General features: G+C 44.8%; 2 protein-coding genes across 5 annotated transcripts in view; one reads left to right on the top strand and one right to left on the bottom strand.

Moving 5' to 3' along the window:
• The window catches only part of klhl20 (kelch-like family member 20), a 90,824-nt gene extending 88,072 nt beyond the window's left edge, over positions 1-2,752 (top strand). For 3 of the 4 annotated variants that reach the window (XM_038795118.1, XM_038795119.1, XM_038795116.1), the window contains one exon: positions 229-2,752. In XM_038795118.1, the coding sequence (XP_038651046.1) occupies positions 229-313 (85 nt within the window). In that variant the 3' untranslated portion in view covers positions 314-2,752. The remainder of the gene's footprint in view (positions 1-228) is intronic. The other variant, XM_038795117.1, reaches the window with a different exon arrangement.
• A 1,253-nt stretch (positions 2,753-4,005) lies between these two features.
• Positions 4,006-26,844, bottom strand: cenpl (centromere protein L). The gene is made up of 5 exons (XM_038795131.1): positions 26,562-26,844; positions 18,973-19,141; positions 15,549-15,794; positions 7,922-8,458; positions 4,006-4,417 (listed from the first exon to the last, which is right to left on the bottom strand). The coding sequence occupies exons 2-5, from the start codon at positions 19,132-19,134 to the stop codon at positions 4,316-4,318; spliced, it is 1,047 nt and encodes a 348-aa protein (XP_038651059.1). The 5' UTR covers positions 19,135-19,141; positions 26,562-26,844; the 3' UTR covers positions 4,006-4,315.
• Positions 26,845-26,927: the final 83 nt, after the last annotated feature.

Here is a 26,927-nt window from a genome sequence, read left to right as displayed (position 1 = left end):
TGATTTATAATTGCATACAGAATGAGTTAATCTGTGGCCCATGGCCTTAAATATGCTTTTATTGAAAGCAATCATGTGTACTGATTTAATTGGTAATTTTCTATGTGCGCTATTGTGCATCACTGGTCGGTGAACCTGTTTCATGTGCTTGACAAAGGCTTGCAGATGTTCGAGTTGGTTCATATTTTTTTCCTTTTTCTTTCCATTCTCCTTTCACCCCCAAAACAGATTATACGGAGGTATGAATTATCGCAGACTGGGCGGTGGAGTAGGTGTGATCAAAATGACACACTGCGAATCCCATATATGGTAACCTGTAAACTCTGGAATATTTGCTGCTATTGGATGCTGTAATTGTTAGGGAAAGAACATTTTAAATTTGGTGGAATCCGGCTGCTTATCAGTCAAAAGAGGAGAGCTGTGCTCCGTTAACTAACCTGGAGACAGCTCTGTGCAATACATGGTCTGTGGAAAAACTAGACTTCCAGGCAAGTCTGGTGAATAGTTGTAAGGATATTATATATTGGTGCCTGTATAAGTTTTGTGTGTGGGGAAAGCTTTCTCAGCGAAACCAGTTGGCAGCATCAGTGATTAAACTGGGAGTGCAGAAGAGTTACACACTCTTGAACATTCGAGATGGAATCCGCTTTTTAATATTTCAACTTTTGAGGAATTTAAAAACTGAAGTGGGAAGAAGCATTGGTCTGCAGTGTGATGGAACACCCTTCTGGGCTGAGTGACCAGCACATGCATGGAAACCATGTGCAAATCTACAGTTGCTATCAAACTGAACAATTCATAATTCCACATTTTGCAGCTTAAAAATAAACTTTATCATGAATATTAAGCGAGAGCAAATGAAAACTCACCCATTTGTTCCCCATCGGAGAACTATGTACTAAACCACACGTAGCTACTGCGATTTACTTTTTTCTGATGTTTAATGATCTGTGTTCAGTACAGTGAATGTAGTTTTCTCTATTCAGGATGCATAGCAGGAGAAATAGAGTCCGTTTTCTCCGAAATGTTATAGAACTGGAACCACCTTAAAGGGCACTGTTCATGAGAAGGTGTACAGCAAACCATTTTTTCCTCAAATTACAGGTGCATAGTGTGGTGTACATGTCACTTGAGCATGAAGCTGTTGTGACGAAATTTAGTGTTTGGCTTTGTCCTAGAAGCCAAAAAAGAAATAAGTTTGGAAAATACTTTCTCATGATAAGCATGCCCCCTTCAAGGTCAGTTCTGACATGACTGAAGAAAAGTTGATCTTGAACAGTATTTTCTCTTACCAGGTTTTTTTTTTGCTTTAAAATGAAAATAATAAAAAAAGGTCCACAAACTCCTTGCTGCCAGTAGATGTTAAGTTAATTTTGTAAATTGGTTGCTACAGGACATTTTCAAAGCTTTTGACATATTCAGCAGTAACACTGGATTCAATGCCTTTGTGACTAGAATGAGTGATCAGTTCACTAAGACTTGAGCTGAATGACCTTTGTTACAGGTTCTGTATTTCACACTTAAGGTTACCTCCAACTGAATGGCAATTTGTTTGGGTACTATTTTAACTGATGAAGACCCTGTTGACTGTGACCATGGTGGTAAGGGCAGAAAGGCAGTTTTGATAATTGACCCTAGCTATGGTATGAACAATGATATTGGGCAAGACATTAAATTTGTGAAGATATACGTACCTTAATTTGGGAGACCTTGAATGTTTCACTTTACTTCACATTCATGAAAAGTAGAATTCTTGCAGGTGTTTCTAGATCTCCTCTCCAACAGCAGAGTGGGAGATGGGATGAACCCCCAGATTTTCCAGTTTCAATTAATATCTATTTTAGATTTAGAAAGTGAAGTATCTGAACAGTAGAGCAACACACCTAATGTAAGTGCAGATATGTCACTTACTGTATTAGACGTTCTCAAAGTGCTTCACACAATTTAATACCTTTTTGAAGAGCAGTAACTGTTGTATGGACAATTCAGTGCCCAAGGAGTGAGGTGAGCGAGTATTTTTATTTTGCCCCACTTGGTGTTCAGCAAAGTATTCAAATGGTTTGCATGAAGCCTGTTGTATGGAGTAGTTTTGCCAATTTACCCATCCGAGGATGGAGTGTCATTCTGCCACTGCAAAGTATTCAATTGCATCCTACCCTTGGAGGGTACTTATAATTCCATGATGTAGGCTAGAACTTAAGCCACTTTGAGTTGCATTGCTCCACACCAGTATGTACAGGATTCTTGACTATAACATTTCATTGATAGCATTGAATAAATATACAGAATAAATTTGTAGGTGTTTTGTGTAGAACACCACCCTGTCCACATTTAATGTTTTCCAGTGGTTGAAAATCCCCTCATTATTTATTCATTTCAGTTGAATAATTACTGTATAGTTTTTTTCTGTGAAAAATCTGCACTCTGATAAATTATCCATGTCAGTAAAAACCTGTGTTTAGGTGTTTGGTTTTGCTTTTAAATAACCTATATTATATCTTTATTCTGGAAACAGTTTAGTGAATCAGGTACGAGGAATATGTTGAATTGATCTGGAAGAAATTGGTCTTGTTCTTCTTCCTCAATCTTTTCTCTCCAGCCCATTATTTTCACAATGTTGAAATGGCAATGAAATCGGACTTTTGCTGCCTGAATTCTGTCTTTTTCTCCCAAGCTATCCACTAATCCCACTTTGTATATTATCACGTTATAATTATGGAATCTGGGGAATAAAAAACTTGCTTTTTATATAATGACTTTCAGGACCTCAATGTTCCAAATAAGTATTTTTGAAGCATCTTCCTGTTGGCATGTAGGAAGCATGGAGGTCGTTTTCTTGCACAGCAAGCTCCAACAAACAGCAATGGCCCAACAAGCTGGTTGAGGGATAACTATTAGCCAGAACAAACATACTGCAGCTGCTTTAAATCTAAAGTAAAAGCAAAATTCTGGGGGGAGAAGACATCAAGTCCAGTATGACACTGGAGAACTTCTGCTTTTCTTTGCCATACAGCCACTGTGATCTTTTACTCAAGATCTTGTGAAAGGCAGTATTTCTCCAGTGCAGCCTCAGCTGTGCTCATATCGTGGAAGCCATTGAGTCTGCGCACCAGCCTATGGAAAGAACATCCTGCTTAAACCCACACCGCAACCCTATCACAGTAACGCCACCTAGCCTTTTGAACACTAAGGGCAATTTAGCATGGTCAATTCACCTAACCTGCACATCTTTGGACTGTGGGAGGAAATCAGAGCACCCAGAGGAAACCCGTGCAGACTCCAGACAGACAGTGACACAAGCCAGGAATCAAATCAGTTCCACACTCTATCTTGGCCCCTTGATTTTATACACTTAAAGAAGTCTCTTGAGAGCAACCCCACCCAATCCAATCTTTTCTCAAATGTTCTCTCCTTGGTTCAGTCACATTTTTTCATACGTGATCAGAATTGTACACACTACTCCAAGTGTGGCCTAACTCTTGTTTTATACAGTTCTGCTCAGCACTACAGCTACCTGTCCGCTCACGTTCAGAGATCCGTATACATGGACCAAGACCCCTCAGTCATTCTACACTTCAGTATCCCACCATTTATATTGCCTTCCCCACATTTTCCCAGACTGAACTCTGTAGTCTGAACTTCCTGTAGTCCACAACTATCTTTCATGACAAACTAAATGGACAATTTTTTTGTTATCTACAAACTTTATTTCTAATGTATTAAGATACTTTATACAAGGGCACCAAGTTATTAACTCATTTCTATACAGTAAAGTCACTTTAATTTAGGTTCTAATAATTTAAAGGCCACTAACATCTTCAGATATGATAAAAGTTTTCCAGATGGTTTTGCTCATTGAGGATGACCATGTGGATTAATTATGTTTTTTTAAAACAAATTAGTAATTGACCTTTTGATACTTTCAAGGTGTTGTTAAAGGAATAATATTCCGAAGAGTAAAATTTGTTGAACACAAAAGCTCTACATAGGTATGAAAGCAGGAAGTTGAATAAAGTTTGTGCAAGACGATTTAATAAAATATATGGTCCCTTCAGTTCACATCTATTGAAACAGTCAGTCAGAGGCTGACAGTCTGGTTTTAGCAGCTCATAAAAAGACAATATGTCATTTGATAGCATAGGAAGCAGTCAAGTCAGCAGATGTTTCTGGTAGCTCTCATGTCATCCTTTTTACCCCTCCTGTCCATCCAACAATCACGTGATTCAGCCGAATAACTTGTTTTCAGAGCAGGAATAATATTATTCTTCTCTTGGGGCTTGAAGGAAGACTAAAAAAGTTTGTGATGCAGTGAATTTTAATCCAGAATCTTGCAGAGACGTGGTTGGTATTGTATTTGATGAAAAGCCAGTTCAGTTAGAAATGGCAGCACATGGTCTATATGCTTGCTGTTGAACAGCTGTCAGAAAGACAAAGAATAAATCTCAAGTTAGATAAGTTTACACAGCTTGTATCAAAGTTTCTCTTTATTTCATCCCTTTCATATATCATTGATGTAATTCACTTGCAACTTTTTCCTTTATAATAAGGAACAAGAACAGCTGAATGCAAAAATCATTTGCTATGAAACAAGCCAACTCATCAAAACAACTTAAAAGCTAGCTCATCTATAGATTGGCAAGAGATGGTTAACTAGCTTAATTGTCAAACATTGCAGAAAGTGAAAACAAAAGTCACGTCACCATGAGGAAAGATAGTAACATAGTGGTAATGTTGTTGAGCTCATATTCCAGAAGTTCCGAGCTCTTGAGATAAGAGTCCAAATCCCACCATGGCAGCTAGGGGAATTCAATTAAACAATAAATGAAAATCGCTTATTGTCACGGGTAGGCTTCAATGAAGTTACTGTGAAAAGCCCCTAGTCGCCACATTCCGGCACCTGTCTGGGGAGGCTGGTACGGGAATCGAACCGTGCTGCTGGCCTGCTTTAAAAGCCAGCGATTTAGCGCTGAGCTAAATCTGGAATAGAGCCAGAATTTTACAGCATGGAAATAGGTCCTTGGGTCCATCAAACACCTAACTATTCCAATTCCATTTTATAGCCTTTTATGGAGTCTCTAGTGCTCATCTAAATACTCAAGTTTTGTGAGTTCCTGCCTCTACCACAGCTTCAGGCAGTGCCATCACCCGCTGGGTGAAAAGATTTTTTCTCGCATCTCTAAGCCTGATCAATCTATGCCTCCTGGTTATTGACCCCTTCACTAAAGGAGGAAAAGTACATTCTTATCCATGTCCCTCAAATCAGGTCCGCCCCCCTTTGTTCCAAGGAAAACAACACCCGTTTCCCTTGATACCCGAAACACTCCAGCCTGGGCACATCCTGGTGAATGCCCTCTGCACCCTCTCCCAGTAACCAGAACTGCACACAATACTCCAGCTGGGGCCTAACCAGCATTTTATACAGCTCCAACATAACCATCACCTCTGCCTCCCACCACTAAGCAAGTTTTGGATCCAGTTTGCGAAATTGTCCTGCCTCCCATGTGGAACCTTGTTAAAAGCCTCATGTCCAAGTAGACTACCTCAACTGCACTACCTTCATCTACACACCAGTCACCCCTCAAATTTCTAAGACATGATTTCCCTTTGATAAAACCATGCTGACTCTCTTTGATTAATCCTGTCCCTCAATTTATTCCCTCTCCGCTGCAATCCCCTCTTTTGCCTCCCACAGCAAACTGGGATGCATCTCATCTGGCTAAGGGGATTTATCCACCTTTAGGCCCGTTAAACTATTAATACCACCTCCCACTCAGTTTCTGTAAATCACAATGTGGCTCCCTGATTAATATACCCACATCCTTCTCCTTCGTGAACACAGGTGAAAAGTACCAATTTAAAATTTCACCCATTTCTTCTGGTTCCACATACACATTGGTCCCTTACATATAGTACCCAATTCAATTTTTTCAATTCGGGGGCAATTTAGCATGGACAATCCACCAAGCCTGCACACCTTTGGGTTGTGAGGCAAAACCCACGCAAACACAGGGAAAATGTGCAAGCTCCACAAGAACAGTGACCCAAAACTGAGATCGAACCTGGGACCTCGGTGTCGTGAGACAGCAGTGCTAACCACTGCGCCACCTAATGGGCCCTACTCATACCCTGGTCTACTTCCTGCGCTTAATATACTTATAAACCACTATTGGATTTTACATTATTTTACCTGCCAGTGCTTTTTCATGTACCCTCTTCGCTATCTTAAATTTATTTTTTAAGGAACCCCCTGCACTTTCTAGGGCTTATGCTGTTTTGAGCTCAGCATGTTTGCCATGAGCTTCCCTTTTTGCCCCTTATCCAACCCTGGATATCCCTTGGCGTCCAGGGTTTTCTGGACATATTGCTCCCACCTTTCACTATAATGGGAACATGTTGGCCCTGTACTCCATTTCCATTTTGAATGAGGAATCATGTTTCAACATCAGTCAAAAAGCAACCAAATAAATGAGTGGGTAATGCACGCTACTAGGTTTGCGTTTCTGCAACAATCAGCATAGATGCACAACAATGGTAATTCTGTACTCCTGAATTTTCACTTGCAGTTCGGTAGCCAATAACTAGATTACTCTTAGACATTCTCTACCCTCAGAACATGTAGTATTATTGGATACTGATGACTTATTGCATCATAATAAGGGTGGGGGAGAAAGAGTAAAAGGAAGGTGCAGGTGAACTATCTCCCTCAAGGAGGAAATAAAATTATTTAACATAGTCATTTTTTTCCTTACCAGCCAACAGTGGGATTTCCAAAGCAGAGGGGTTACTGTACCTTCTGAACACTAAGGTGGCCCTAAACTGGACATGATTTCTTCAACTTGAACTACAGGTTTGCAGCAGTAAAGGGAATTATGCACACCTCACTCATTTACATACAAATTCAGCTACAAACAGTTCCCTGAAAAAAATGTTTCCCCCCCCGGCTCAAATCAAAGTTATGGATCAGTTTGTTTGTAAGGATTTTGATTAATAAATGTCCCCACAATGAAAAGCTCTGTCAATATTACTTAAGGGCCTGTTCCTGTGCTGTACTTTTCTTTGTTTTTTGTAATATCTAGTCCCGTCTCCACAGAACAATTTATGCAAGGAAGCAGCAGTACCCAACCACCTTGCTTGCTTGGGCTTTTGAAAGTTAATTTTCAGATAACCCCATGCTTCTAATCTCGGAAGATGGGGCAGCTCTTTAGTGAATTTAGGTTTGAAATGACAAGATTACCACGGGAGGGAAATAAATAGAAAAAAGACATTATGCAGAATTGTCAACACTGGGGTGGTGGGAGGAGTTTAGGGACATAAGAAAAGAGGAGGTGAAGTAAACCTTTCAGCCTCTTGAGTCTGCTCCACCATCCAGCACAATTATGGCAGATCACTGACCTTACTCAGTAACGCTCAATGTAACAATCTGCTGACTGGGTTTGAATCCCACCAAGCCAGATGGTGGCATTTGAATTTTAGAAAATAAATCTGCAATTACAAGTTAATGAGAACCATGAAACCATCGTTGATTGTTGTAAAAACCCATTTGGACCACAATGTCCTTCAGGAAAGGAAATCTGCTGCTGTTCTCATCTGGTCTGACCTACATGTGATTCCACATCCACAGCAATGTGGTTGACTCTCAAATGGCTTGTCAAGCCACTCCGTTCAAAGGCAATTAGGGATGGGTAATAAATGCTGGCCTGGCCAGCTCCACCCACATCCTGTAAATTAATAAAAGACCATTCCTATATACCTTGATTCCGAGAGACTTAACATCTGTCTATCTCAACTTTTAATCTAATTCAATGACATTGATAAGAGTACTATACTGAAAATTCTCTATATTGCCCTTTTAAAGCCAATTTAGTGCCGTGGAAGTGGAAATCACCATCTATTTGAATCCAAAAATGGGCATATTTCTCACCTTTAATTTACCATCGCAGTGAGCAGATGCTACAGCCGTTGACACCTTTACCAGCTGTGTTGCTGCAAGCTGCACCCCAAAGTGCCTGTAGAAATGTGTATGAAGGCAGCTCATGAATAGCTCCACCTCATCAATGGTGATTTCATCCTCATCTTCATGAATGCTGTCCCACAGTGCCTTAGCGTCCTCTGGGTGAATACTCAATGAAATAGTCAGTTGCACAGGGGGCACAGACCACTCCAGCTCCATCACGCGATGGACAGAGTCTGAGAAACAATTGGCCCACATGGCAGCCATCCAGGTCAGGTTCTCTGAACTGATGGGGAAGGCACTGATGTAGCAGTCAAATGTTTTCTGCAACCATTCTCCCACCATGGTTGTAACTGTTTCAGGACCATTGGCAAAAAGCAAGGGTAAACAGATGAATTCCACTGGGAGAGACTCCAGGAAGCCCATGTCTCCATCAACACAGCACATCCACCCAGACCAGACTACCTTTTCAGCAACTGCCTGATGGACTGAAGTCTTTGCCGTTATCTGTGAAGAAGCAGAAAGTCATTTTTACCCCCATGTCTCACAATACTCATTTATTTCCTCTTCCTCCTACTGAAGGTGCTAGGGTGATGTAAAAGTCCAACAGTTCTAACCATTATCAGCAGTTCTTCACAGGTAAGATTTCAGCATACTCTTGGATACGTAATATTATTGAACATCAAACCCAATGTCAATCTGATTCAGACATGTCCAGCTGCCTGTCAGTGGCTTTAACCAGAAGCGGAATCTGATGTAAATAACTCAGCTGTATGCAGGGATGCAGAAGCCTATAGTCAAATCCCACTGTCACCTGAGCAGAGATCACAAGATACAACAAAGGCAAGGGTTAACCTGGGGCGTTCCTAGAATGACAACTGTCCATGCATGTTTACCAATAAGCTACAGAAAAGGCGGTCTGGTGAAAATGTAAATAATTTTATGGGTCTCACCCGAGAAAATGTTTAGGGCATCACTTTGTAGAGGAGAAGCTCAGTTTTTTTGCCCACGTCGGAAACCTAAATCTTGGCAATGGTGGAAGATACTAATAGGTAAAATAGCATTTAATATTTGAAACGGATTTAGTATTCTCATCATTACACGTGTGCATCAATGGGTACATACAACTCAGTCCAGCAACCCACCTCCTTCACATATGATGTGCGAACATGTAATGCTGCCATTTTAAAGGTTACCAAAAATATCAGGACGTTTCCCCCTCAGCAAACTAAAATCACAAAACAAACTTTCCAGATTGGGAACCAAACTCAATAGCCCCTGAGAATGGGTGCAGGGATTGTGATACAGGATTAACCCTGCATGTTGCTTCTAATTAATGTAGCACATCAATTCAGTATTGACTGCATCAGTGTTAACGGCAATGTTGAGCAGCTGGGTGCCCCAGCAAAGGGACCAAAATAATAAGAGGCGACAAGCAGTTAAAGCTAACTTTCCCCTCTTGATGAGGTGCATATTGCTCTACCACAGAGTCTGAGCAGCACAACAGGGGAGTGATTTATAAATTTGGAATGGCTACTTTCTATTGGCTTTTATTTTAGTTTTGTGGCCAAAAGCACACTGTGATTGTCACTAACAGAGAAGGCAAGGTGTGGGATTGTCGGTGAATTGCGACTGCATTGTGGGATTGTCGGTGAATTGCGACTGCATTTACTGGTATAACTGTTGGATGAGTTGCTCATGGTCAGCCTGGCCAGAAAGAGGTCATTTAGGACACCTGCTCCCTTCCTCCTCTCCAGCTGTTTGCAGTATATCTGGCAAGGTTGTACAGCATGCAGAAAACCACCACACATTTTGGTATTCTCTCTGCCAAGTACTGAAGAGATCCTCCAGAACTGTTCAGGCAGTGGAAGTAATGTTTCAGCATGCCAGTGGTCTGCTTTATCACATTGTCTGGCAGCCTGACTTTCACCATATGCATATTGCCTATATGTGCATGGTTTGCACAGCAAAGTAAGCCACATTGTTAGTAGATAGCCCTTTGGTTTGTTATGGCAATTGAAAAGAACATGACACAATGAGGGTATCCTAACTGCTTCCAGCATAACAGGCAGCTCAATGCACGATTGTTTGCATAGGGTCACAGAGCAGCTGTATGTCAAGAATGGAATACCTTTCCAATACATCTGAGTTAACATGCACCACCAGCAAAGCAACATGCATGAAATCAAAGCCATTCTGCACCATGGAAAAGTCCACAATCCTTACAAAGCAGTGTGTTTACTTTGATCACTCTCTGGCAAGAGAGAATGAAGTGTAGTCAGCGAGCTCCATTATGCTAGACTGGATGGCAACCTGCAGGATTTCCCAAATATCTGCAGCCACGAAGGAGATTGACACAATGGCATATGGCAACAGTCACCATCATATCCACTCACAATAAGATCCTCACTCTGCTGAGGTTCCAGTTGTGGCTGTAACTGGTGGCAGAAATCAATGAGGAGAGAAACTGAGGTGCCTGATACACCTTGTTTTGCAAACTGAGATGGCCTCCTGTTGAGAGCCTCTCCTCTCATTCCATTCTCCCAGAAATGTCCCCAAGTGCATCCATGTCCTGGAGAAACTGGTTTATGCATATGTCTTGAAGTCAGGACCAAGTAATTCAACACCTGCCTCCGCTTTAGTAACTTTTGAACAAGTCCAGACAGCCCCACACACTTACTTAACAAATATGAAAATTAGTGTATTTCTTTCAATACCATTGATTGGTTGGGGGGGGGGGGGGGAGAGAGTCCTTCCTGCTGTTAACTCGTGTTCAATTACATGCGATTAGGAGAGGCTGTTAGGTAGCAAGTTGAGCTCAAAATTGGCTCCATTGGTGTAAAATCAGCATTACACCATCCAGAGGTGAATTTGCATTGGATGTCATTTTGGACCGACGGGGCTATTAGTAGCAGCACATTAAGTTTTGTATTGCTATTATACAGCCATCTCCCCTGGTTAAATAGCCAGTCTTTCCAAATGGGCTTCAATATCAACATGAAGTATTTTCAGGACATTTTTGGTGACAGCAAGCCAGATTATCACAGAAAGAGGGCATAGATGGAGAGTCTGCAAAGCTTGGTTTTGTTGCAGGAGATGGTACCAACATGGAACTAACTTGCATTTATACACCACCTTTGATCTAGTAAAAAAAGAGTCCACGGTGAAAGAACCGGTCAAAAAGTGACAGCAAGTCAAAGGAGATATTAGAATTAATAACCAATGCTCAGGATTTAAGCAGCATCTTAAAGATAAATAGGTTGAGAATATGGTTTGAAAGTATTTTAAAAACACTTGATATTGACTCAATCTGATATCTAGAGAAAATATTGGAGGCCACTAAAAAATAAATCTAAGCCAATATGGCTCTATGAAAGATGAAATGTATTAAAAAAATTTAAAAGAAGAAATTCTCTCTCGAAGGCATTGATTCCTGTTCCTTGGTGTCTTATGAGCATCTAATCTTCACAGATAGTCAGACATAACAAGAAAATTATGTGCAAGGATGAGTTGATGAGTGCCTCCCTGTGCAGCTCCAGTGCTGATCGGGAGCAGCATTATTTGTTAAGATCAAGCAGCTGAGCAGCAGCTTCATGGTCAGTATAAAGGAGAGATGGTGGTGTTATTGATAGTGCCACTAAACTAGTAATCTAGACACCCAGGCTAACACCAGTGCAGAGGCTGGTTTAGCTCATTGGGCTAAATCGCTGGCTTTATTAAAAAAAAAAAGTAGGCCAGCAGCATGGTTCGATTCCCGTACCAGCCTTCCCGGACAGGCGCCGGAATGTGGCGACTAGGGGCTTTTCACAGTAACTTCATTTGAAGCCTACTCGTGACAATAAGCGATTTTCATTTTTTCATTTCAAATCCCACCATGACAGCTGGTGGATTTTAAATTCAATTAATTGAAATATTTTTTTAAAATTTGAAATTGGAAGAGAATCTCAATAGTGATCATGAGACTATCACCAATTGCAAAAGCCCATCTGGTTCACTCATATCCATCAGGGAAGGATATCTGGTCTACTGTCGATATCCACAGCAATTCTTAACTGTTCTCAGGGAGAAAATAGGAATGGGGAATAAATGCTGGGTTTGCTAGTGACGTCCACGTCCCATGAGCAAATAAAGTCATAGCTCCTGTTGGTTTCCAAGGAGCCACATAAGCATGTTTCCCACACATGACATATTGGAGCTGGCCAACAGTAGGAACACTTAAAGATCTCCATGCCAAGTCACAAACTGACAGAAGTTATAGAGTGGCCTGCTGACCCCTCCCCGAGAGGGGGGGGGGGAAAGTGACGGTGTGGGCTATGTTTATGAAGGAGATTGGGGGGGCGGGGGGCAGACCCATGGAGGTTTTTGCATCCACAGGACAAGGAGTGTTCATTCTTTTCGTCAGCACACAACGTGTATTCAAGAATTGACTTGTTCGCTATGGGGAAGGCGCTGTTGGCCGGGGTGAGGAAGGCAGAACACTCGGCAGTTGTTTTCTCGGATCTTGCTCCACATTGTGCGGATATGGTCCTGGAGAAGGGGCTGGCACAGAGAATTGCGTGGAGGTTGGATGAGGGACTGTTGGTGGACACAAGTTTTTGTACAAAAATGGGAAAGATGATTGAAGATTATGTGGGTTATGGGGCAGCACGGTGGTGCAGTGGTTAGCACTGCTGCCTCATAGTGCTGAGGTCCCAGTTCAAACCTGGCTCTAGGTCACTGTCGTGTGAAGTTTACACATTCTCCCTGTGTTTACGTGGGTTTCGCCCCACAACCCGAAAGATGTGCAGCGTAGGTGGATTGGCCACGCTAAATTGCCCCTTAATTGAAAAAAGTGAATTGGGTACTTATGTGGGGCTTAATAGGAACAGGTGGGTTTCACCATCTGACGTGGGAAGCGTTGGAAGGGGAGGCAAGAGATGAGTGGCAGTGACTGGTAGAGGAAATTGTGGTGGAAGGTATCCAGAGGATCCTACTTCGGATCTTCTGATGAGGAGAAAGGAATTACAGGCAAGGTTTGACCTTCTGTCCGCAGTTCGGCAGTTGAAGCGGGTAGCATGCAAGAGTGTGGGGAGAAGGCCAGCCGCTTGTTGATAGGCCAGCTCCACCAGCAAGCGGCTGGAGAGAGATTGTGCGGATTTGGGGGTGTGGGACTGGTGGATGCACTAGAGCATGAACAAGGCATTTCAGGAGTTCTACAAAAAGCTGTGTAGGTCGGAGTCTCCGGAGGATGAGTCAGACATGGAGTTTTTGGTGTGGATGGAGTGTCCTGAAGTAGGAAAGGGCAGGAATGTAAGAGCCAGTGGGGATGGAAGAAGTGCAGGCGATGATAGGGAAGATGCAGATGGGTAAGGCACCAGGGCAGGATGGTTTCCCGGTGGTTTTATCAAAGGTTTATGGATAAGCTGGTACCGCTGTTGGAGGAGAAGTTTGAGGACACAGTGGTTAAGGGGATACTGTATCCATTTCTTTGCTGCTAAAGAAAAAAAAGAGCATGGACCCAGTGCAGCGTGGGTGGTATAGACCAATATCTCTGTTACATGTGATTGCTAAGGTTTTGACTAAGGTGCTGGTGCTCAGGTTAGAAAAATGTCTGCCGAAGGAGATTGGGGAAGATCAGAGGGAGTTCATAAAGGGCAGACAGAGTCTTCGAACATGCGGCATCTGGATGCAGAAAAGGCATTTGATAGTGTAGAGTGGAACGGTGTTGGGGAGATTTGAGATCTGGCCCAAATTTGTGCCATGGGTTAAATTGCTGTACATTTGTAAGTATATCATATATAAAATTCAATAAAAACTTTTTAAAAAAAGGGTGGCATGGATTAGGAGGACGGTACTTCAGAGAGGGCGACAGTCAGGGGGCCTGGCCCTTCCAAACCCGTTGTATTATTATTGGGCGGCGAACACAGAAGGTGCAGGGGCTGGAGCAGGGAACTGGGGGTTGTGGAGAGGATGGAGGCAGGCTCTTGTAACGCTAGCAACGGCACCGCTCCCATTTGACCCAGGGAAGTATTCAGTGAGGCCAGTGGTGGTAGCCATGCTGAAAGTTTGGAGGCAACACTTTTGGTTGGGGGCAGGATCGAAGTTGATGCCAATCCGAGGGAACCATGGATTTGAGCCAGGGAGGATGGATGCAAGGTTTCAGGGTTGGAAGGAGCAAGGGATGATGAAAATGAAGGACGTATCTTTAGAAGGGCAGTTCCCAGGTATATGCAGGTGGCGGATTTCGGGAAAAAGGTTTTCCTTTTTTTGGTGGCACCGTCCTCCACGTTGCTGGAGGGTGTGCCGTCAGTGATGGGTTAGAGGGGGTCATCTCAGAAATCTATGGGAGGATTTTGGAGAAGGATATGGCATCTTTAGAGGGGGTTAAGGCCAAATGGGAGGAGGAGCTGCAGTTGCCGCTGAGGTAGAGGTGCTGCGGAGGGTGAATGCCTCAACCTCGTGTGCGAGGCTGGGTTGATATAGCTATAGGTCGTACATAAAGCGCACCTGACGAAGTTGAGGTTGAGCCAGTTGTTTGAGGGAGTGGAGGATACTTACAAGCAGTGTGGGAGAGGCTTGAACAATCACATACATATGTTCTAGTCGTGCCTGGAGGCCATTCTTCAGGACCATGTTGGCGGTCTTGCACGTGGATTTAGAGTCCAATCCACTGGGATTTGCCAGAGTTGCAAACGGGAGCAGATGTTTTAGCCTTCGCCTCATTGATTGCTCACCCTGTTGGGGTGGAGGTCAGTTTCTCCAACCGGTGCCTCGGTGTGGCTGGAGGATCCAATAGAGTTTTTGTATTTGGAAAAGGTGAAATTTGCTTTGGGACGGGGGCGTGAGTGAGGGGTTCCACAAGATGTGGGGTTGGTTTGTACTACATTTCAAGTAGCTGGTTACAGTCAACTGCTAAGGGTGGGGCAAAGTGGTGTTTGGTTGATTGTATTGGGTGGGGGCCGGGGCTGTGTTGGATTTGCTTGGTAGTGTGTTTCAAATATTAAACTATCAAAAACTTGAATACAAATATTTTCAGAAACCAATTATTAGAGTGGCCTATCTGAAAAATGCACTGGAGAATAGGCAGATCCGCTAGTAAAGCAATGCATCACCTGAAGAAGAGCGACAAATAAAAAACAGAACTTCAGCCCTTCATGCGAATTCCACGATTCACACAACATAAAAACGTCTATTATCAAATAATATACGGTATAGAAGTATGGCTCTGACAAACTGTTTTAAAATCTTCATTACAGCATCAAAAGTCATCGCGTCATAAACGTTGGACGATGGTAAACAGTCCGAAACGATCGGGACAATTTGCAGCAGATATAAGAGATGCAATTTGAGTCATTAGAAGACAGACCTTGAAGCTTGAATAAGAGTACATTTAAGGAGCCCATGTCAATTAAGAAAAAATTCTTTTAGAAATATTAACATCCTAAGTCAGGTCAAATTTTAGGTGAAGTAAATCCCAAAATAACATTTACACAATCTATACATTATGGTGTATTCAGAAATACCTTTGGGTAAAAGCTCAAGCAGGCCCAAGGCATTAGAGATTTCTTACTCACTATTTAAACTGGTTTACAATCTAACTTCAGAGTCACAGAATCACCTGTATTGACACAGCCTCTGGATCATTCTCAGTAGCTCGGAGGCCTGCAAGCATCGAGAATTTGGCCTTACTGGCAAGCTCGATTCCAACTTCAATTGCTACTCCCCTTTTCTGCTCAGTAGCAATGAAGACCGACAGTTCATTTGAGTATTTTTTCAGCATGGTGTAGGAGAATCTATATAGAGGAGTTAGGTGATACAGACGCCATTGTTTCTGCAACAACGCTGCAATCTGCTCTGCATTCTCCTGCAAAAAGAACAAATAGGTTTTTCCTTCAATGCACGCAATAATCTCGACTGATGCAATATATCAGCCCACTATTGGGCAGCTATCCTCTTGAAATATTTGATATCAGTTGGAAATAGAACTTGTATTTATATAGCATTATAGGAGCATTAGCAAACAACATTTGACATCAAGCCATGAGAGTATTTGGAGTAGGTGTGGTCAAAGAGGTAGGTTTTGAGCTGCGTTTTAAAGGTTGAAAGAGAAGCAATACAGTGATGTTTAGAGGAACTTCTCGGCCTATGTCAGCTGAAGGTATGATCATCAATGTTGGAACTACTAACATCTGGGATGCTTAAGAGTCAGAATTGGAGTGTAGACATGAGAAGGTTGGATTGTGTGCGCATTCAGGACCCTGACCGTCCCGTTGCTTGCCATTTTAACACAAAACCCTGCCCCCATGTCTATCCTTGGCCTGCTGCAATGTTCCAGTGAAGCTCAATGCAAACTGTAGGAACAACATATCTTCCGGTTAGGCATGCTGCAGCCTTCCGGTCTCAACATCGAATTCAACAACTTCAGATGATTAACTCTACCCCACCTTGACCCATTTCATTTCATCCCATTTCATTTTAACTGTCTTTTACCATTTTGTTCTTTCTTTATATATATTTACCCCTCCCATCTTATCCCTCTTTCCTTACCCTTTCTCCCCTTTGCTTTCCCCTTCCCCTCCCCCCACATCTACATCTGTCACAGTTTACCCTCTGTTGGTTTCTCTGCTGTTTGGCCTTTCACGCCTTTTGTTCTCTCTGGGGACTGCCAATAGCACTCTTTCCCGTTGGTTTCTGTGGTTATTAGCATCTGGTTTCCCTGGGTTTATGTGGCTATGACTCATCTTTCATTCCCACTCGACAGTATGAATATTTCCCACTTTCTGTCTTTTAGCTTTGACAAAGGGTCATCTGGACTTAAAATGTTAGCTCTTTTCTCTCCCTCCAGATGCTGCCAGACCTGCTGAGATTTTCCAGCATTTTCTCTTTAGTTTCAGATTCCCGTATCTGCAGTAATTTGCTTTTATTGAGAAGGTTGGAATATAGGACTGGGGGAGATTACAGAGATAGGACAGGGTGAGGAGTTAAAAACCAGGAGTCGTTTAACTAGGAGCCAGCAAACAAAGAGCCAATGGATGAAAGGGACTGGGTGCAAGTTAGGGTATGGTGGCAGATGTTTGGATCAGCTCAAGTTTATAGGGGCTGGAAGATGAGAGACTGGTCAGGAATAGGTTAAAGTAGTCCAAGTGTATCTTATGGATAAGATTTTCAGCAGATGAATTGGGGCATAGCAGTCAGGTGATTTTATGGAGGTAAAAATAAGTAGGCTTAGTGATAGTGTGAAAATGTGGTCGGAAGCTTGTCTTGGGGTCAAATATGACACCAAGGCTGTGAACAGGTTCAGACTCACAGTTGCCAGGTAGAGGGTTGGAATCAGGTAAATTAGTAACTCTGACGTGGTAGGTTGAACTCTTGAGGTCACCCGAGAAATAATAGCAACACATCTCCTGAGTGCACAATTGTAATTTAGAAACAATTGTAAAAGTATTTCATCACTTCATCTTAAGAGGAACTGAGTGGGACTTGAGAGTCCGAGGTTTATGGAGGGCACATGGCACAGGTGGATGAGAGCATGGGTGTCAATAGAGAGAGGGATGGATGAAATTGAGAGCAAGATCATAGGAATTGGGAATTCAGGGTGGGGATAAGCTAGGTAGCAGAAAAGAGTACAGATGAAGGCTATTCATCATGCCTCTGCCAGCTCTTTGAAAGAACTATCTCTACCCCAGAGGGCTGTGGAAGCTCAATCGTTGAATATGTTCAAGTCAGAAATCAATAGATTTCTGGAAACAAATGACATCAAGGGAAATGGAGACCCTCTGGTATTGAGGTAGATGATCTAAATGAATGACAGAGCAGGTTTAATGAGCCAAATAGCCCACTCTCTGCTCCTATCTCACTCCCCTGGTCTTCACGGAAATTTATTTTCAAATATACATGTTACAACTATTCAATTCCCTTTTGAAAGTCACCAGTGAATCCAGTTCCACCATCCATTCAGGCAGTGCATTCCAGATGACAATTCATTGAATAAAGTTCTTCTCATCTCCCCTCTGGTTTTGTTAGTTATCATAAATGTGCATTTTTGGGTACTGACCAGTTATCCCTAGTCAAAAGTTTTCCCCCTATGTAATCTATTAAAACCTTCAATTTCTAACCCCTCAACCTTCTCTGCGCCAAGGAGAGCAATTTCAGCTTCTTCATTCTGTTGCATCCCCTATTCATATGCTGTCCAGATTGAACACAATACCCCAGCTGAAGCCTAATCAGCGATTTTTACAGGTTCAGAATAATGCCCCTGCCTTAGTACTCTACCTCCATTTATAAAGCCACGGATCCAGTATGATTTTTTTTGTTAAAAAACAGCCTATTTAAATTTGTCCCATCAGCTTCAAAGGTTTGTCTATGTGAACCCTCCACCCTCTGTCTCTTCAAAATTCAAACAATTTTTAAAACATTAATTTACGGATGTGGGTGTCGCCAGCTAGACCAGCATTTATTACCCATCCATTTGGAGGTCAAGCAGGTTACAGAGTTGGGGAGGAGCAAGGTAATGATGAAATTTAAAAACAATTAGAATTAGGAACCAATGTAAGGATAGGATACAATGTAAGGATAGGATAATAAGGATGTGCTTGGTGATTTGCATGATGGGGTGGGAGAGAGCAAGTTGACCATTTCCATTGTTTGAAAGATCTAGGATAAGGAGAAATTCAACAACATTAAATGCACAAATTTAGAAGAACACACAGACCAGAGCGCCTTTGGAATACACAAAGGTGGTGAGTGAAGGAAAGATCATGTCATTTAAGAGGTTAAATTGGGGAATGGAAGGTGATAAAACAGATATGGGAACAGAAAGGATTAGGACTTCAATGCATGTAGAACATATAGACCAAATTTGGTTGGGCCAAATGGCCTATTCCCACACTCTAATTTCTATATAATTCTTCAACTCGCAAGCGTAAAATTAAAAGACTGGTTTTCTCCCTCTCTCCAGACATTATGCTCAAATCCATAACAGCCAGAATATAAGAGCAAATGTTTTGCTTATAGTAAAAATAAAGGTTGTTGGTGTTACTGACTACTGGCAAGTCTGTTCTAGGAATCTTCCTTATAGCTGAAGACTGGCGAAATGGTGTTTGCCTCTTCCCCGTCCTCACAACCGCTGGAGTGGCACCTGTATTTGCAAAACACACACCCCGCTGTTTAATTCCTGCCCTGGCAGCAGATGTCACGTGCTCCATATTAAACCTGGAACAAAAAAAAAAAATCAATGTGAAACATAATTTTATATAATATTTTGGAGCCAGCAAACACCAACCCCAGAGCTGCTTACTAACCCTCATGTCATTTAAGGAGTAAATTCATCACCATGAGGTACATCAGATGATAATGGAAAGTGCAGCTAGCAAATGATTTTTGAATGAAATTCAAACTTCTTTTAAATAAATAAGTTCCCAACTTTCCAATTTAACATTTTAAGCAGCATTTATTCTGTCATTGTTCAGTGGATCACTTTTTTTTTTACATGGACAAGACTTGTAATATTCAGAGCTTAACTGACATGTCATACTAGAGGTGACATTTGTTTACACAGTTACCAGCTGAGCAGAAGGACAGCCCTAAACAAAGGCAAGAAGCTTTGCCAATGGTTTCACAATTGCTGCCAGCATTCCGGTGTTAGGGTGGGAGAAACAGTGTACTATTTCTAAATCCAGTGAATATCTGAGAGTTCCTGCTGAAAATGTAACTGCTGTAGGCAAGGACATGATCATGCATAAGTTCTATGTTCCCTTTCCCAAGCCATGGACGGAATCACGGTCTGGGAATATTGGCAAAATTGAGCATCAACATTTCAGGTCAATTGACCCTTCGAGTCTGGCAAACTGCCATCAACCTGATAAATCAACCATTCCTTGCTCCAGATGTAGCCAGGCCTGCTGAGTATTTCCAACATCTTGTTTTTATCTCAGAAAAGATTCTTGTTGCCATGCATTAGTCATATCAAAATAGTAATACAATTTCTATCCCCAGGATAACAAAGAAAACTACAGCACAGATGTCCCTTAAATGCCACTATCGTACCTACTTCTACCACCTCCTCCAGCAGCAAATTCCAGGCACCGACTACCGTCTGTGTAAAAAACTTCTCTTGCACATCTCTAAACTTTATCCCTTGCACCATAAACCTATGTCCCCTAGTAATTGACTCTTCCACCCTGGGAAGAAGCTTCTGACTATCCACTCAGTCCATGCCCCTCGCCACTTTGTAGACTTCTATCAGATCACCCCTCAACCTCCGTCATTCCAGTGAGAACAAACGGGGTTTATACAACCTCTCGTCATAAGTACTTCCCTCCATACCAATCAACATCCTGGTAAACCTCTTCTTTACCCTGTCCAAAGCTTCCACATCCTTCTGGTAGTGTGGCAACCAAATTGAACACTATATTCCAAGTGTGGCCGAACGAAGGCTCTCTACAGCATGACTTGCCAATTTTTATACTCAATGTCCCACACCCCGCTGCGGTAGCATGGTGGTTAGCATAAATGCTTCACAGCTCCAGGGTCCCAGGTTCGGTTCCTGGCTGGGTCACTGTCTGTGCGGAGTCTGCACGTCCTCCCAGTGTGTGCGTGGATTTCCTCCGGGTGCTCCGGTTTCCTCCCACAGTCCAAAGATGTGCGGGTTAGGTGGATTGGCCATGCTAAATTGCCCGTAGTATCCTTAAAAAGTAAGGTTAAGGGGGAGGTTGTTGGGTTACGGGTATAGGGTGGATACGTGGGGTTGAGTAGGGTGATCATTGTTCGGCACAACATCGAGGGCCGAAGGGCCTGTTCTGTGCTGTACTGTTCTATGTTCTATGATAAACGCAAGCATGCCGGACGTTTTCTGGACTACCTTCTCCACCTGCATTGCCGCTTTAAGTCACCTGTGGACCTGTACACCCAGATCCCTCTGGCTGTCAATAATCTTAAGGGTTCTGCCATTTACTGTATATGTTCCACCTGTATTAGACCTTCCAAAATGCATTGCCTCAGATTTGTCCGGATTAAACTCCATCTCTCCGCCCAAGTCTCCAATCAATCTATATCCTGCTGTATCCTCTGACAGTCACCACTATCTGCAATTCCACCAACCTTTGTGTTTTCTGAAAACTTACTTATCAGACCAGTTACATTTTCCTTCAAATAATTTATATATACTATAAACAGCAACGGTTCCAGCACTATTCCTGCGGAACACCACTAGTCACAGCCCTCCATTCAGAAAAATACCCTTCCACTGCTACCCTGTCTTCTATGACCAAGTCAGTACTGTATCTATCTTGCCAGTTCACCCCTGGCTTCACTGTCTGTATCACTCTGCCATGAGGGACCTTGTCAAAGGCTTTACTGACCACGTAGACAACATCCACTGCCCTATCTTGATAATCACCTTTGTCACTTCCTCGAAAAACTCTTATCAAGTTAGTGAGACACAACCTCCCCTTCACAAAACCATGCTACCTCTCGCTAATACTTCCATTTATTTCCAAATGGGAGTAATCCTGTCTCAAAGAATCCTCTCCAATAATTTCCCGACCACTGACTTAAGGCTCACCAGATTTCTGTCAAGGCCCCAGCAATTTCCTCTCTCGCCTCCCTCAGCATTCTGGGGTAGATCCATCAGGCTCTGGGGACTTAATCTACCTTAATGTTTTTCAAGACTCCCAACACCACCTCCTTTTTGATCTCAATGCAACCCAAACTACCTACTCACCCTTCTACAGACTCATCATCCACCAAGTCCTTCTCTTTGGTGAATACAGATGCAAAGTACTCATTCAGCACCTCACCCATTTCCTCTGATTCCACGCAAATATTCCCTCCCCTGTCCTCGAGTGGGCCAACCCTTTCCCTGGCTACCCTCTTGCTCTTTATGTGTATAAAAATCATCAGGATTTCCCTTAATCCTGTTTGCCAATGACATTTTATGACCCCTTTTAGCCCTCCTGACTCCTTGCTCACGTTCCTTCCTACTTTCCTTATATTCCTCATGGGCATAGTCTATTCCCAGCCTTCTAGCCCTTACAAATGCTTCCTTTTTCTTTTGGACTAGGATCACAATAAACGCTCATTATCCAACATTCCCGAAACATGCCATACCTGTCCTTCTTTCTCACAAGAACATGCCGGTCCTGAATTCCTATCAACTGACATTTGAAAGCCTCCCACTTGCCAGATGTTGATTTACCCTGAAACACCCGACCCCAATCTAAATTCTTCAGTTCCTGCCAAATATTGTTATAATTAGCCTTCCCCAATTTCGCACCTTCACCCGAGGACTACTCTTACCTTTATCAAACAGTCCCTTAAAATTTACTGAATTATGGTCCCTGTTCCCAAAATGCCCCCCTACTGAAACTTCGACCACCTGGCCGGGCCCATTCCCCAATTCCAGATCCAGTACGGCCCCTTCCCTAGTTAGACTATCTACATACTGATTCAAGAAGCCCTCCGAGATGCTCCTTACAAACTCTGCCCCATATGAGTCCCCAGCACCAAGTGAGACTCAGTCAATATAGGGAAAGTTAAAATCACCAACCACATCAATCTTGTTGCTTTTACACCTTGACAATATCTTCCTACACATCTGTAGCCCACTGGCTGTTGGGAAGCCTTTCGTAAACCCCGAACATTGTGACTGAACCCTTCCTATTCCTGAGGTCTACCCATATTGCCTCACTGCATGAGCCCTCCGAGGTGTTCTCCAGCTGTGATACTCTCCTTAATCAGTAATGTAACTCCTCCACCCCTTTTATATCCCACTTGAAACATCTTAATCCTGGATCATTTAGCTGCCAATCCTGTCCCTCCCTCAACCAAGTCTCTGTAATGGCAACAACATCATAGTTCCAAGTACTAATCCAATCTCTCATGTTCATTTGCCTTACCTATTATACTTCTCGCATCGAAACAAATGCACTTCAGACCGCCAGTGCCGCTGTGCTTTGCCACATTGCCCTGCCTACTCTTCAAAGTCTTACTGGCCCTATTCTCTAGTTCCTCCTCAGTTGCCTCACCTTCTGTCCTGTTGCTCCGGTTCCCACACTCCTGCCACGCTAGTTTAACAATTACCAACAGACTGTGAACTAAATGAGGCAGTTAATATTATTGATCTTTGCATTAGATTTTGACCGGCCCCGGCACCTTCCCCGACTGCATGTTCCCTATCCCTTTTACCAGCTCCTCAAGCTCAACTGGCACCCCCAGACCCTCCACCCGTGGGAATCTCAGCCGGTCCAAAAAGCGCCCCATCCCCCCCCCTTCTCCGCCGGAGGTTCGGACCAATATAGTCTCTCAGAAAAGTCCCTGAAGACCCCATTAATGTCTACCCCCCTCCGCACCACATTTCCTCCCCGGTCCTTAACTCCACCAATCTCCCTAGCCGCATTCCGCTTACGGAGCTGGTGTGCCAGCATCCTACGCGCCTTCTCCCCATACTCATACACCGCACCCTGAGCCTTTCTCCATTGAGCATCCGCCTTTCTGATGGTCAACAAGTCGAACTCAGCACAAAGGCTGCGCCTCTCCTTCAGCAACCCCTCCTCCGTTGCCCTTGCGTAGCTCCTGTCCACCCTCACCATCTCCCCCACCAATCTCTCCCTTTCTCTCTGCTCCCCGCTTCCTGTGGGCCCGAATGGAGATCAACTCCCCCCGAACCACCGCCTTCAGCGCCTCCCTGACCGCCCCCACTCGGACCTCCCCATTATCGTTGGCCTCCAGGTACCTCTCGATGCATCCTCGAACCCGCCCCCTCACATCCTCGTCCGCCAGCAGCCCCACCTCCAGGCGCCACAACGGGCGCTGGTCCCTCTCCTCCCCCAGCTCATGTGGGGCATGGTCAGAAATGGCTATCGCCGAGTACTCAGTGTCTACTACCCCCGCAATCAGCGCCCTACTCAAAACAAAGAAGTCGATCCGGGAGCAGGCCTTATGCACATGGGAGAAGTATGAAAATTCCATGGCCCTCGCGAACCTCCAAGGATCTACCCCTCCCATCTGGTCCATAAACCCCCTCAGCACCTTAGCCGCCGCAGGCCTCCTACCCGTCCTGCAACTGGATTGATCCAGTGGCGGATCCAGCACCGTGTTGAAATCCCCCCTCATTATCAGGCCCCCCACCTCCAAATCTGGAATCCGGCCCAACATGCGCCACATGAAACCCGCATCATCCCAATTCGGGGCATATTCATTGACCAGCACCACCCGCTCCCCTTGGAGCTTGCCGCTCACCATCACGTACCTCCCGCCGCTGTCTGCCACCACACGCGAAGCCTCAAACGACACCCTCTTCCCCACCAGGATCGCCACCCCCCGATTTTTTGCATCCAGCCCCGAATGAAACACTTGGCCCACCCACCACTTCCTCAACCTGACCTGATCCGCCACCTTCAGGTGCGTCTCCTGAAGCATAGCCACGTCCGCCTTCAGCCCCCTCAGGCGCGCGAACACACGGGACCGTTTGACCGGCCCATTCAGTCCCCTCACATTCCAGGTGATCAGCCGGATCGGAGGGCCACCTGCCCTCCTCGACTAGCCATCACCCTTCCGTAGTCCGCCACGTGCCCGCGCCCCCCGCTCAGCCCGTTCCCCACAGCGACAGACCACCATCCTAATCCCCTCTGCACGCTCCAGCTCCTTCTTGGCCATTCCAGCAGCATTCCCCACCCCCCACCCAAGCTGCGTAACTCCAGTCATTGTACTTCCATAAGTCTGCCAACCCCGGCTGCTCCCGCCACCCCAGTTACCCTCCCCAGTGTCCCCCAACCATTGCCCCAATGCCGACCCCGCCCCTGCTTCTCCAGCACGGGAGAGGCCTGCGCCCCCCCATCCCAAAACTCGGGAAGACAGGCACATGACCCAATAGGGCCACGAACCCCACCCAAACCCGTAACCAGTGAAATAATAAAAATCCCAACATGATATGATAAAACACCCAAGTAAACAGATAACAGTCCCGAAAAGAAAAGGCAAGACAGCAAAAAAAAAAAAACCATCGTCCAATAGAACCAAAAAGAGCGAAAGGATATCAAGGAGGACAAAGCCCCCAGTCCAAGACCAGCTTCTCTGCCTGGACAAAAATCCAGGCCTCCTCCAGGGAGTCAAAATAAAGTTGGCGGTCTTTATAAGTGACCCACAGGCGTGCCGGCTGTAACAGGCCAAACTTGACCCCCTTCTTGTGGAGCACTGCCTTTGCCCAGTTAAACCCAGCCCTTCTCTTCGCCACCTCCGCACTCCAGTCCTGGTAAATCCTGATCTCCATATTCTCCCACTTACTACTCCTCTCCCTCTTCGCCCAACGAAGCACACAATCACAGTCGACCAAGCATTGAAATCGGACCGGCACCGCCCTGGGTGGCTCGTTCGGCCCAGGCTTCCGCAGCCGCACCCGATGGGCACACTCCAACTCCAGGGGTCCCCGGAACAACCCCACACCGATCAGCGAGTTCAGCATCAGGACCACGTAGGCCCCCAAATCCGAACCTTCCAGCCCCTCCGAGAGGCCCAAAATCCACAGATTCTTCCGGCGGGAGCGGTTCTCCATCTCTTCCATCCTTGCCAATCATTTCTTGTGAAGCGCCTCGTGCAACTCCACCTTCACTGCCAGGTCGAGGAGTTCGTCCTCGTTCTCCGAAGCCTTTTGCTGCAGCTCCCGAGTCTCTGTAGCCTGAGCCGTCGGAGTCGCCCCGAGCCTGTCCAGCGATGCCCTCAACGGCTCCAGGATCTCAGCTTTTAGTTCCTGGAAGGAGCGCAGCAGCAGCTCCTGCTGCTCCCTCGCCCACTGCTGCCACGCTGCCGGTTCCCCGTCCACCGCCATCTTGTCCTTTTTGCCTCGCACCTTCTTCTGCTGCAAAGTTGATTTTATGGTCCAGCCCATCCACCGGCAACCAAGCGCAGAGGTTGCATTCCCACCTGGGGAAAAATCAAATCAGCACCGTTGCAGGCCCTTAAAAGAGCCCTTGGTGAGATCTTTTCTAGTTGTTCCCTTTGCTGTTAGAATCCAGCTTTCATAAAGGCTCTCAGATCAGCTCGAGGCCTCTAACACAGCCCTTCTCCTACCTGCCTGCTGAATAGGCTTTGTCTCTCTGCTGCAGCCCCAGCCAAATCCTACACTGTTTCTGCAGGACTGGAAACCAAGAAACATATTATTCCTGGGTGAAAAAACTCATCCTACATTCACCTATACTTTTTCATAAAAATTCCACTCCATATTGCTTTAAAAAAAAGCTCTTTTCTGTGATCTTAGCAGCAGCTGCCGTGTGTGTGCCCACTCACTCCATGGTGCACACCAGAAGTCTTCAAGATCAACAACATCAGCCAACACATACATAGAAATCACACCAGGTTTCTAACATGTTTACTGAAAGTCACATTTTCAGCATTCGCGACAAAAATCAAGGAACGCATTCCATGTAGCAACAATTCTACCCAGCTCCCCTTTAAAAGGCTACTGGCTTTAAAAGGTAGCCAGGTTGAGTGATGTATTCTGTCAGAGGGGATGGTGTCCGAATCTCCCGCTCCCACTCTCTCTCTCTCACACACACACACACACAGGGATCGCCTGACGCTCGGCCTTCCCGTGCTGACTGGACCTCCTCTTAATGCGGCCCATGGTGCAGGAACTCACCAGTTATCACGGGGCCCTCTGGTGATTAATTCAGAAACCCGCCATCCCGAGGTAAGAGAGGCTGTCCGGTTCCCGGGGGCCGCTCCGCTGGGCGGTGAGGTAGTTCCCAGGCCGAGTTGCTCGGTGAGGTGGTTCCCAGGCCGGGCTGCTCCACCGGGCGGTGAGGTGGTTCCCGGGCCGCGCTGCTCCGCCGGGCGGTGAGGCGCTTCCCGGACCAGGCGCGCGCGCTCCGCGCTTGTTCGAGATTATGTGCCGCCGCCGCCGTTTTGCCGCCAGGTTTAAATCGACCTCCCGTCCTGCACCGCGCTGCCTGTCAATAGACCCGAGCAATCGAGAGCCGATGTCAGCACAATGAAGATCAGAATT

Source organism: Scyliorhinus canicula, chromosome 4, assembly GCF_902713615.1.
Source record: "Scyliorhinus canicula chromosome 4, sScyCan1.1, whole genome shotgun sequence".
In the NCBI taxonomy this organism is placed as follows: domain Eukaryota; kingdom Metazoa; phylum Chordata; class Chondrichthyes; order Carcharhiniformes; family Scyliorhinidae; genus Scyliorhinus; species Scyliorhinus canicula.
This window is presented reverse-complemented; position numbering and strand designations above follow the sequence as displayed.

What these genes read in the sequence shown, in the direction of transcription:
- cenpl (XM_038795131.1), bottom strand. Translation starts at nt 19,134, where the DNA reads ATGGAGCACGTGACATCTGCTGCCAGGGCAGGAATTAAACAGCGGGGT. An exon ending in CTAGAACAGACTTGCCAGTA is followed by an intron (nt 15,795 to 18,972) that starts GTCAGTAACACC and finishes TTCTTTTTGCAG; the next exon opens with GAGAATGCAGAGCAGATTGC. An exon ending in CAGAGGCTGTGTCAATACAG is followed by an intron (nt 8,459 to 15,548) that starts GTGATTCTGTGA and finishes GCTTCTTCACAG; the next exon opens with ATAACGGCAAAGACTTCAGT.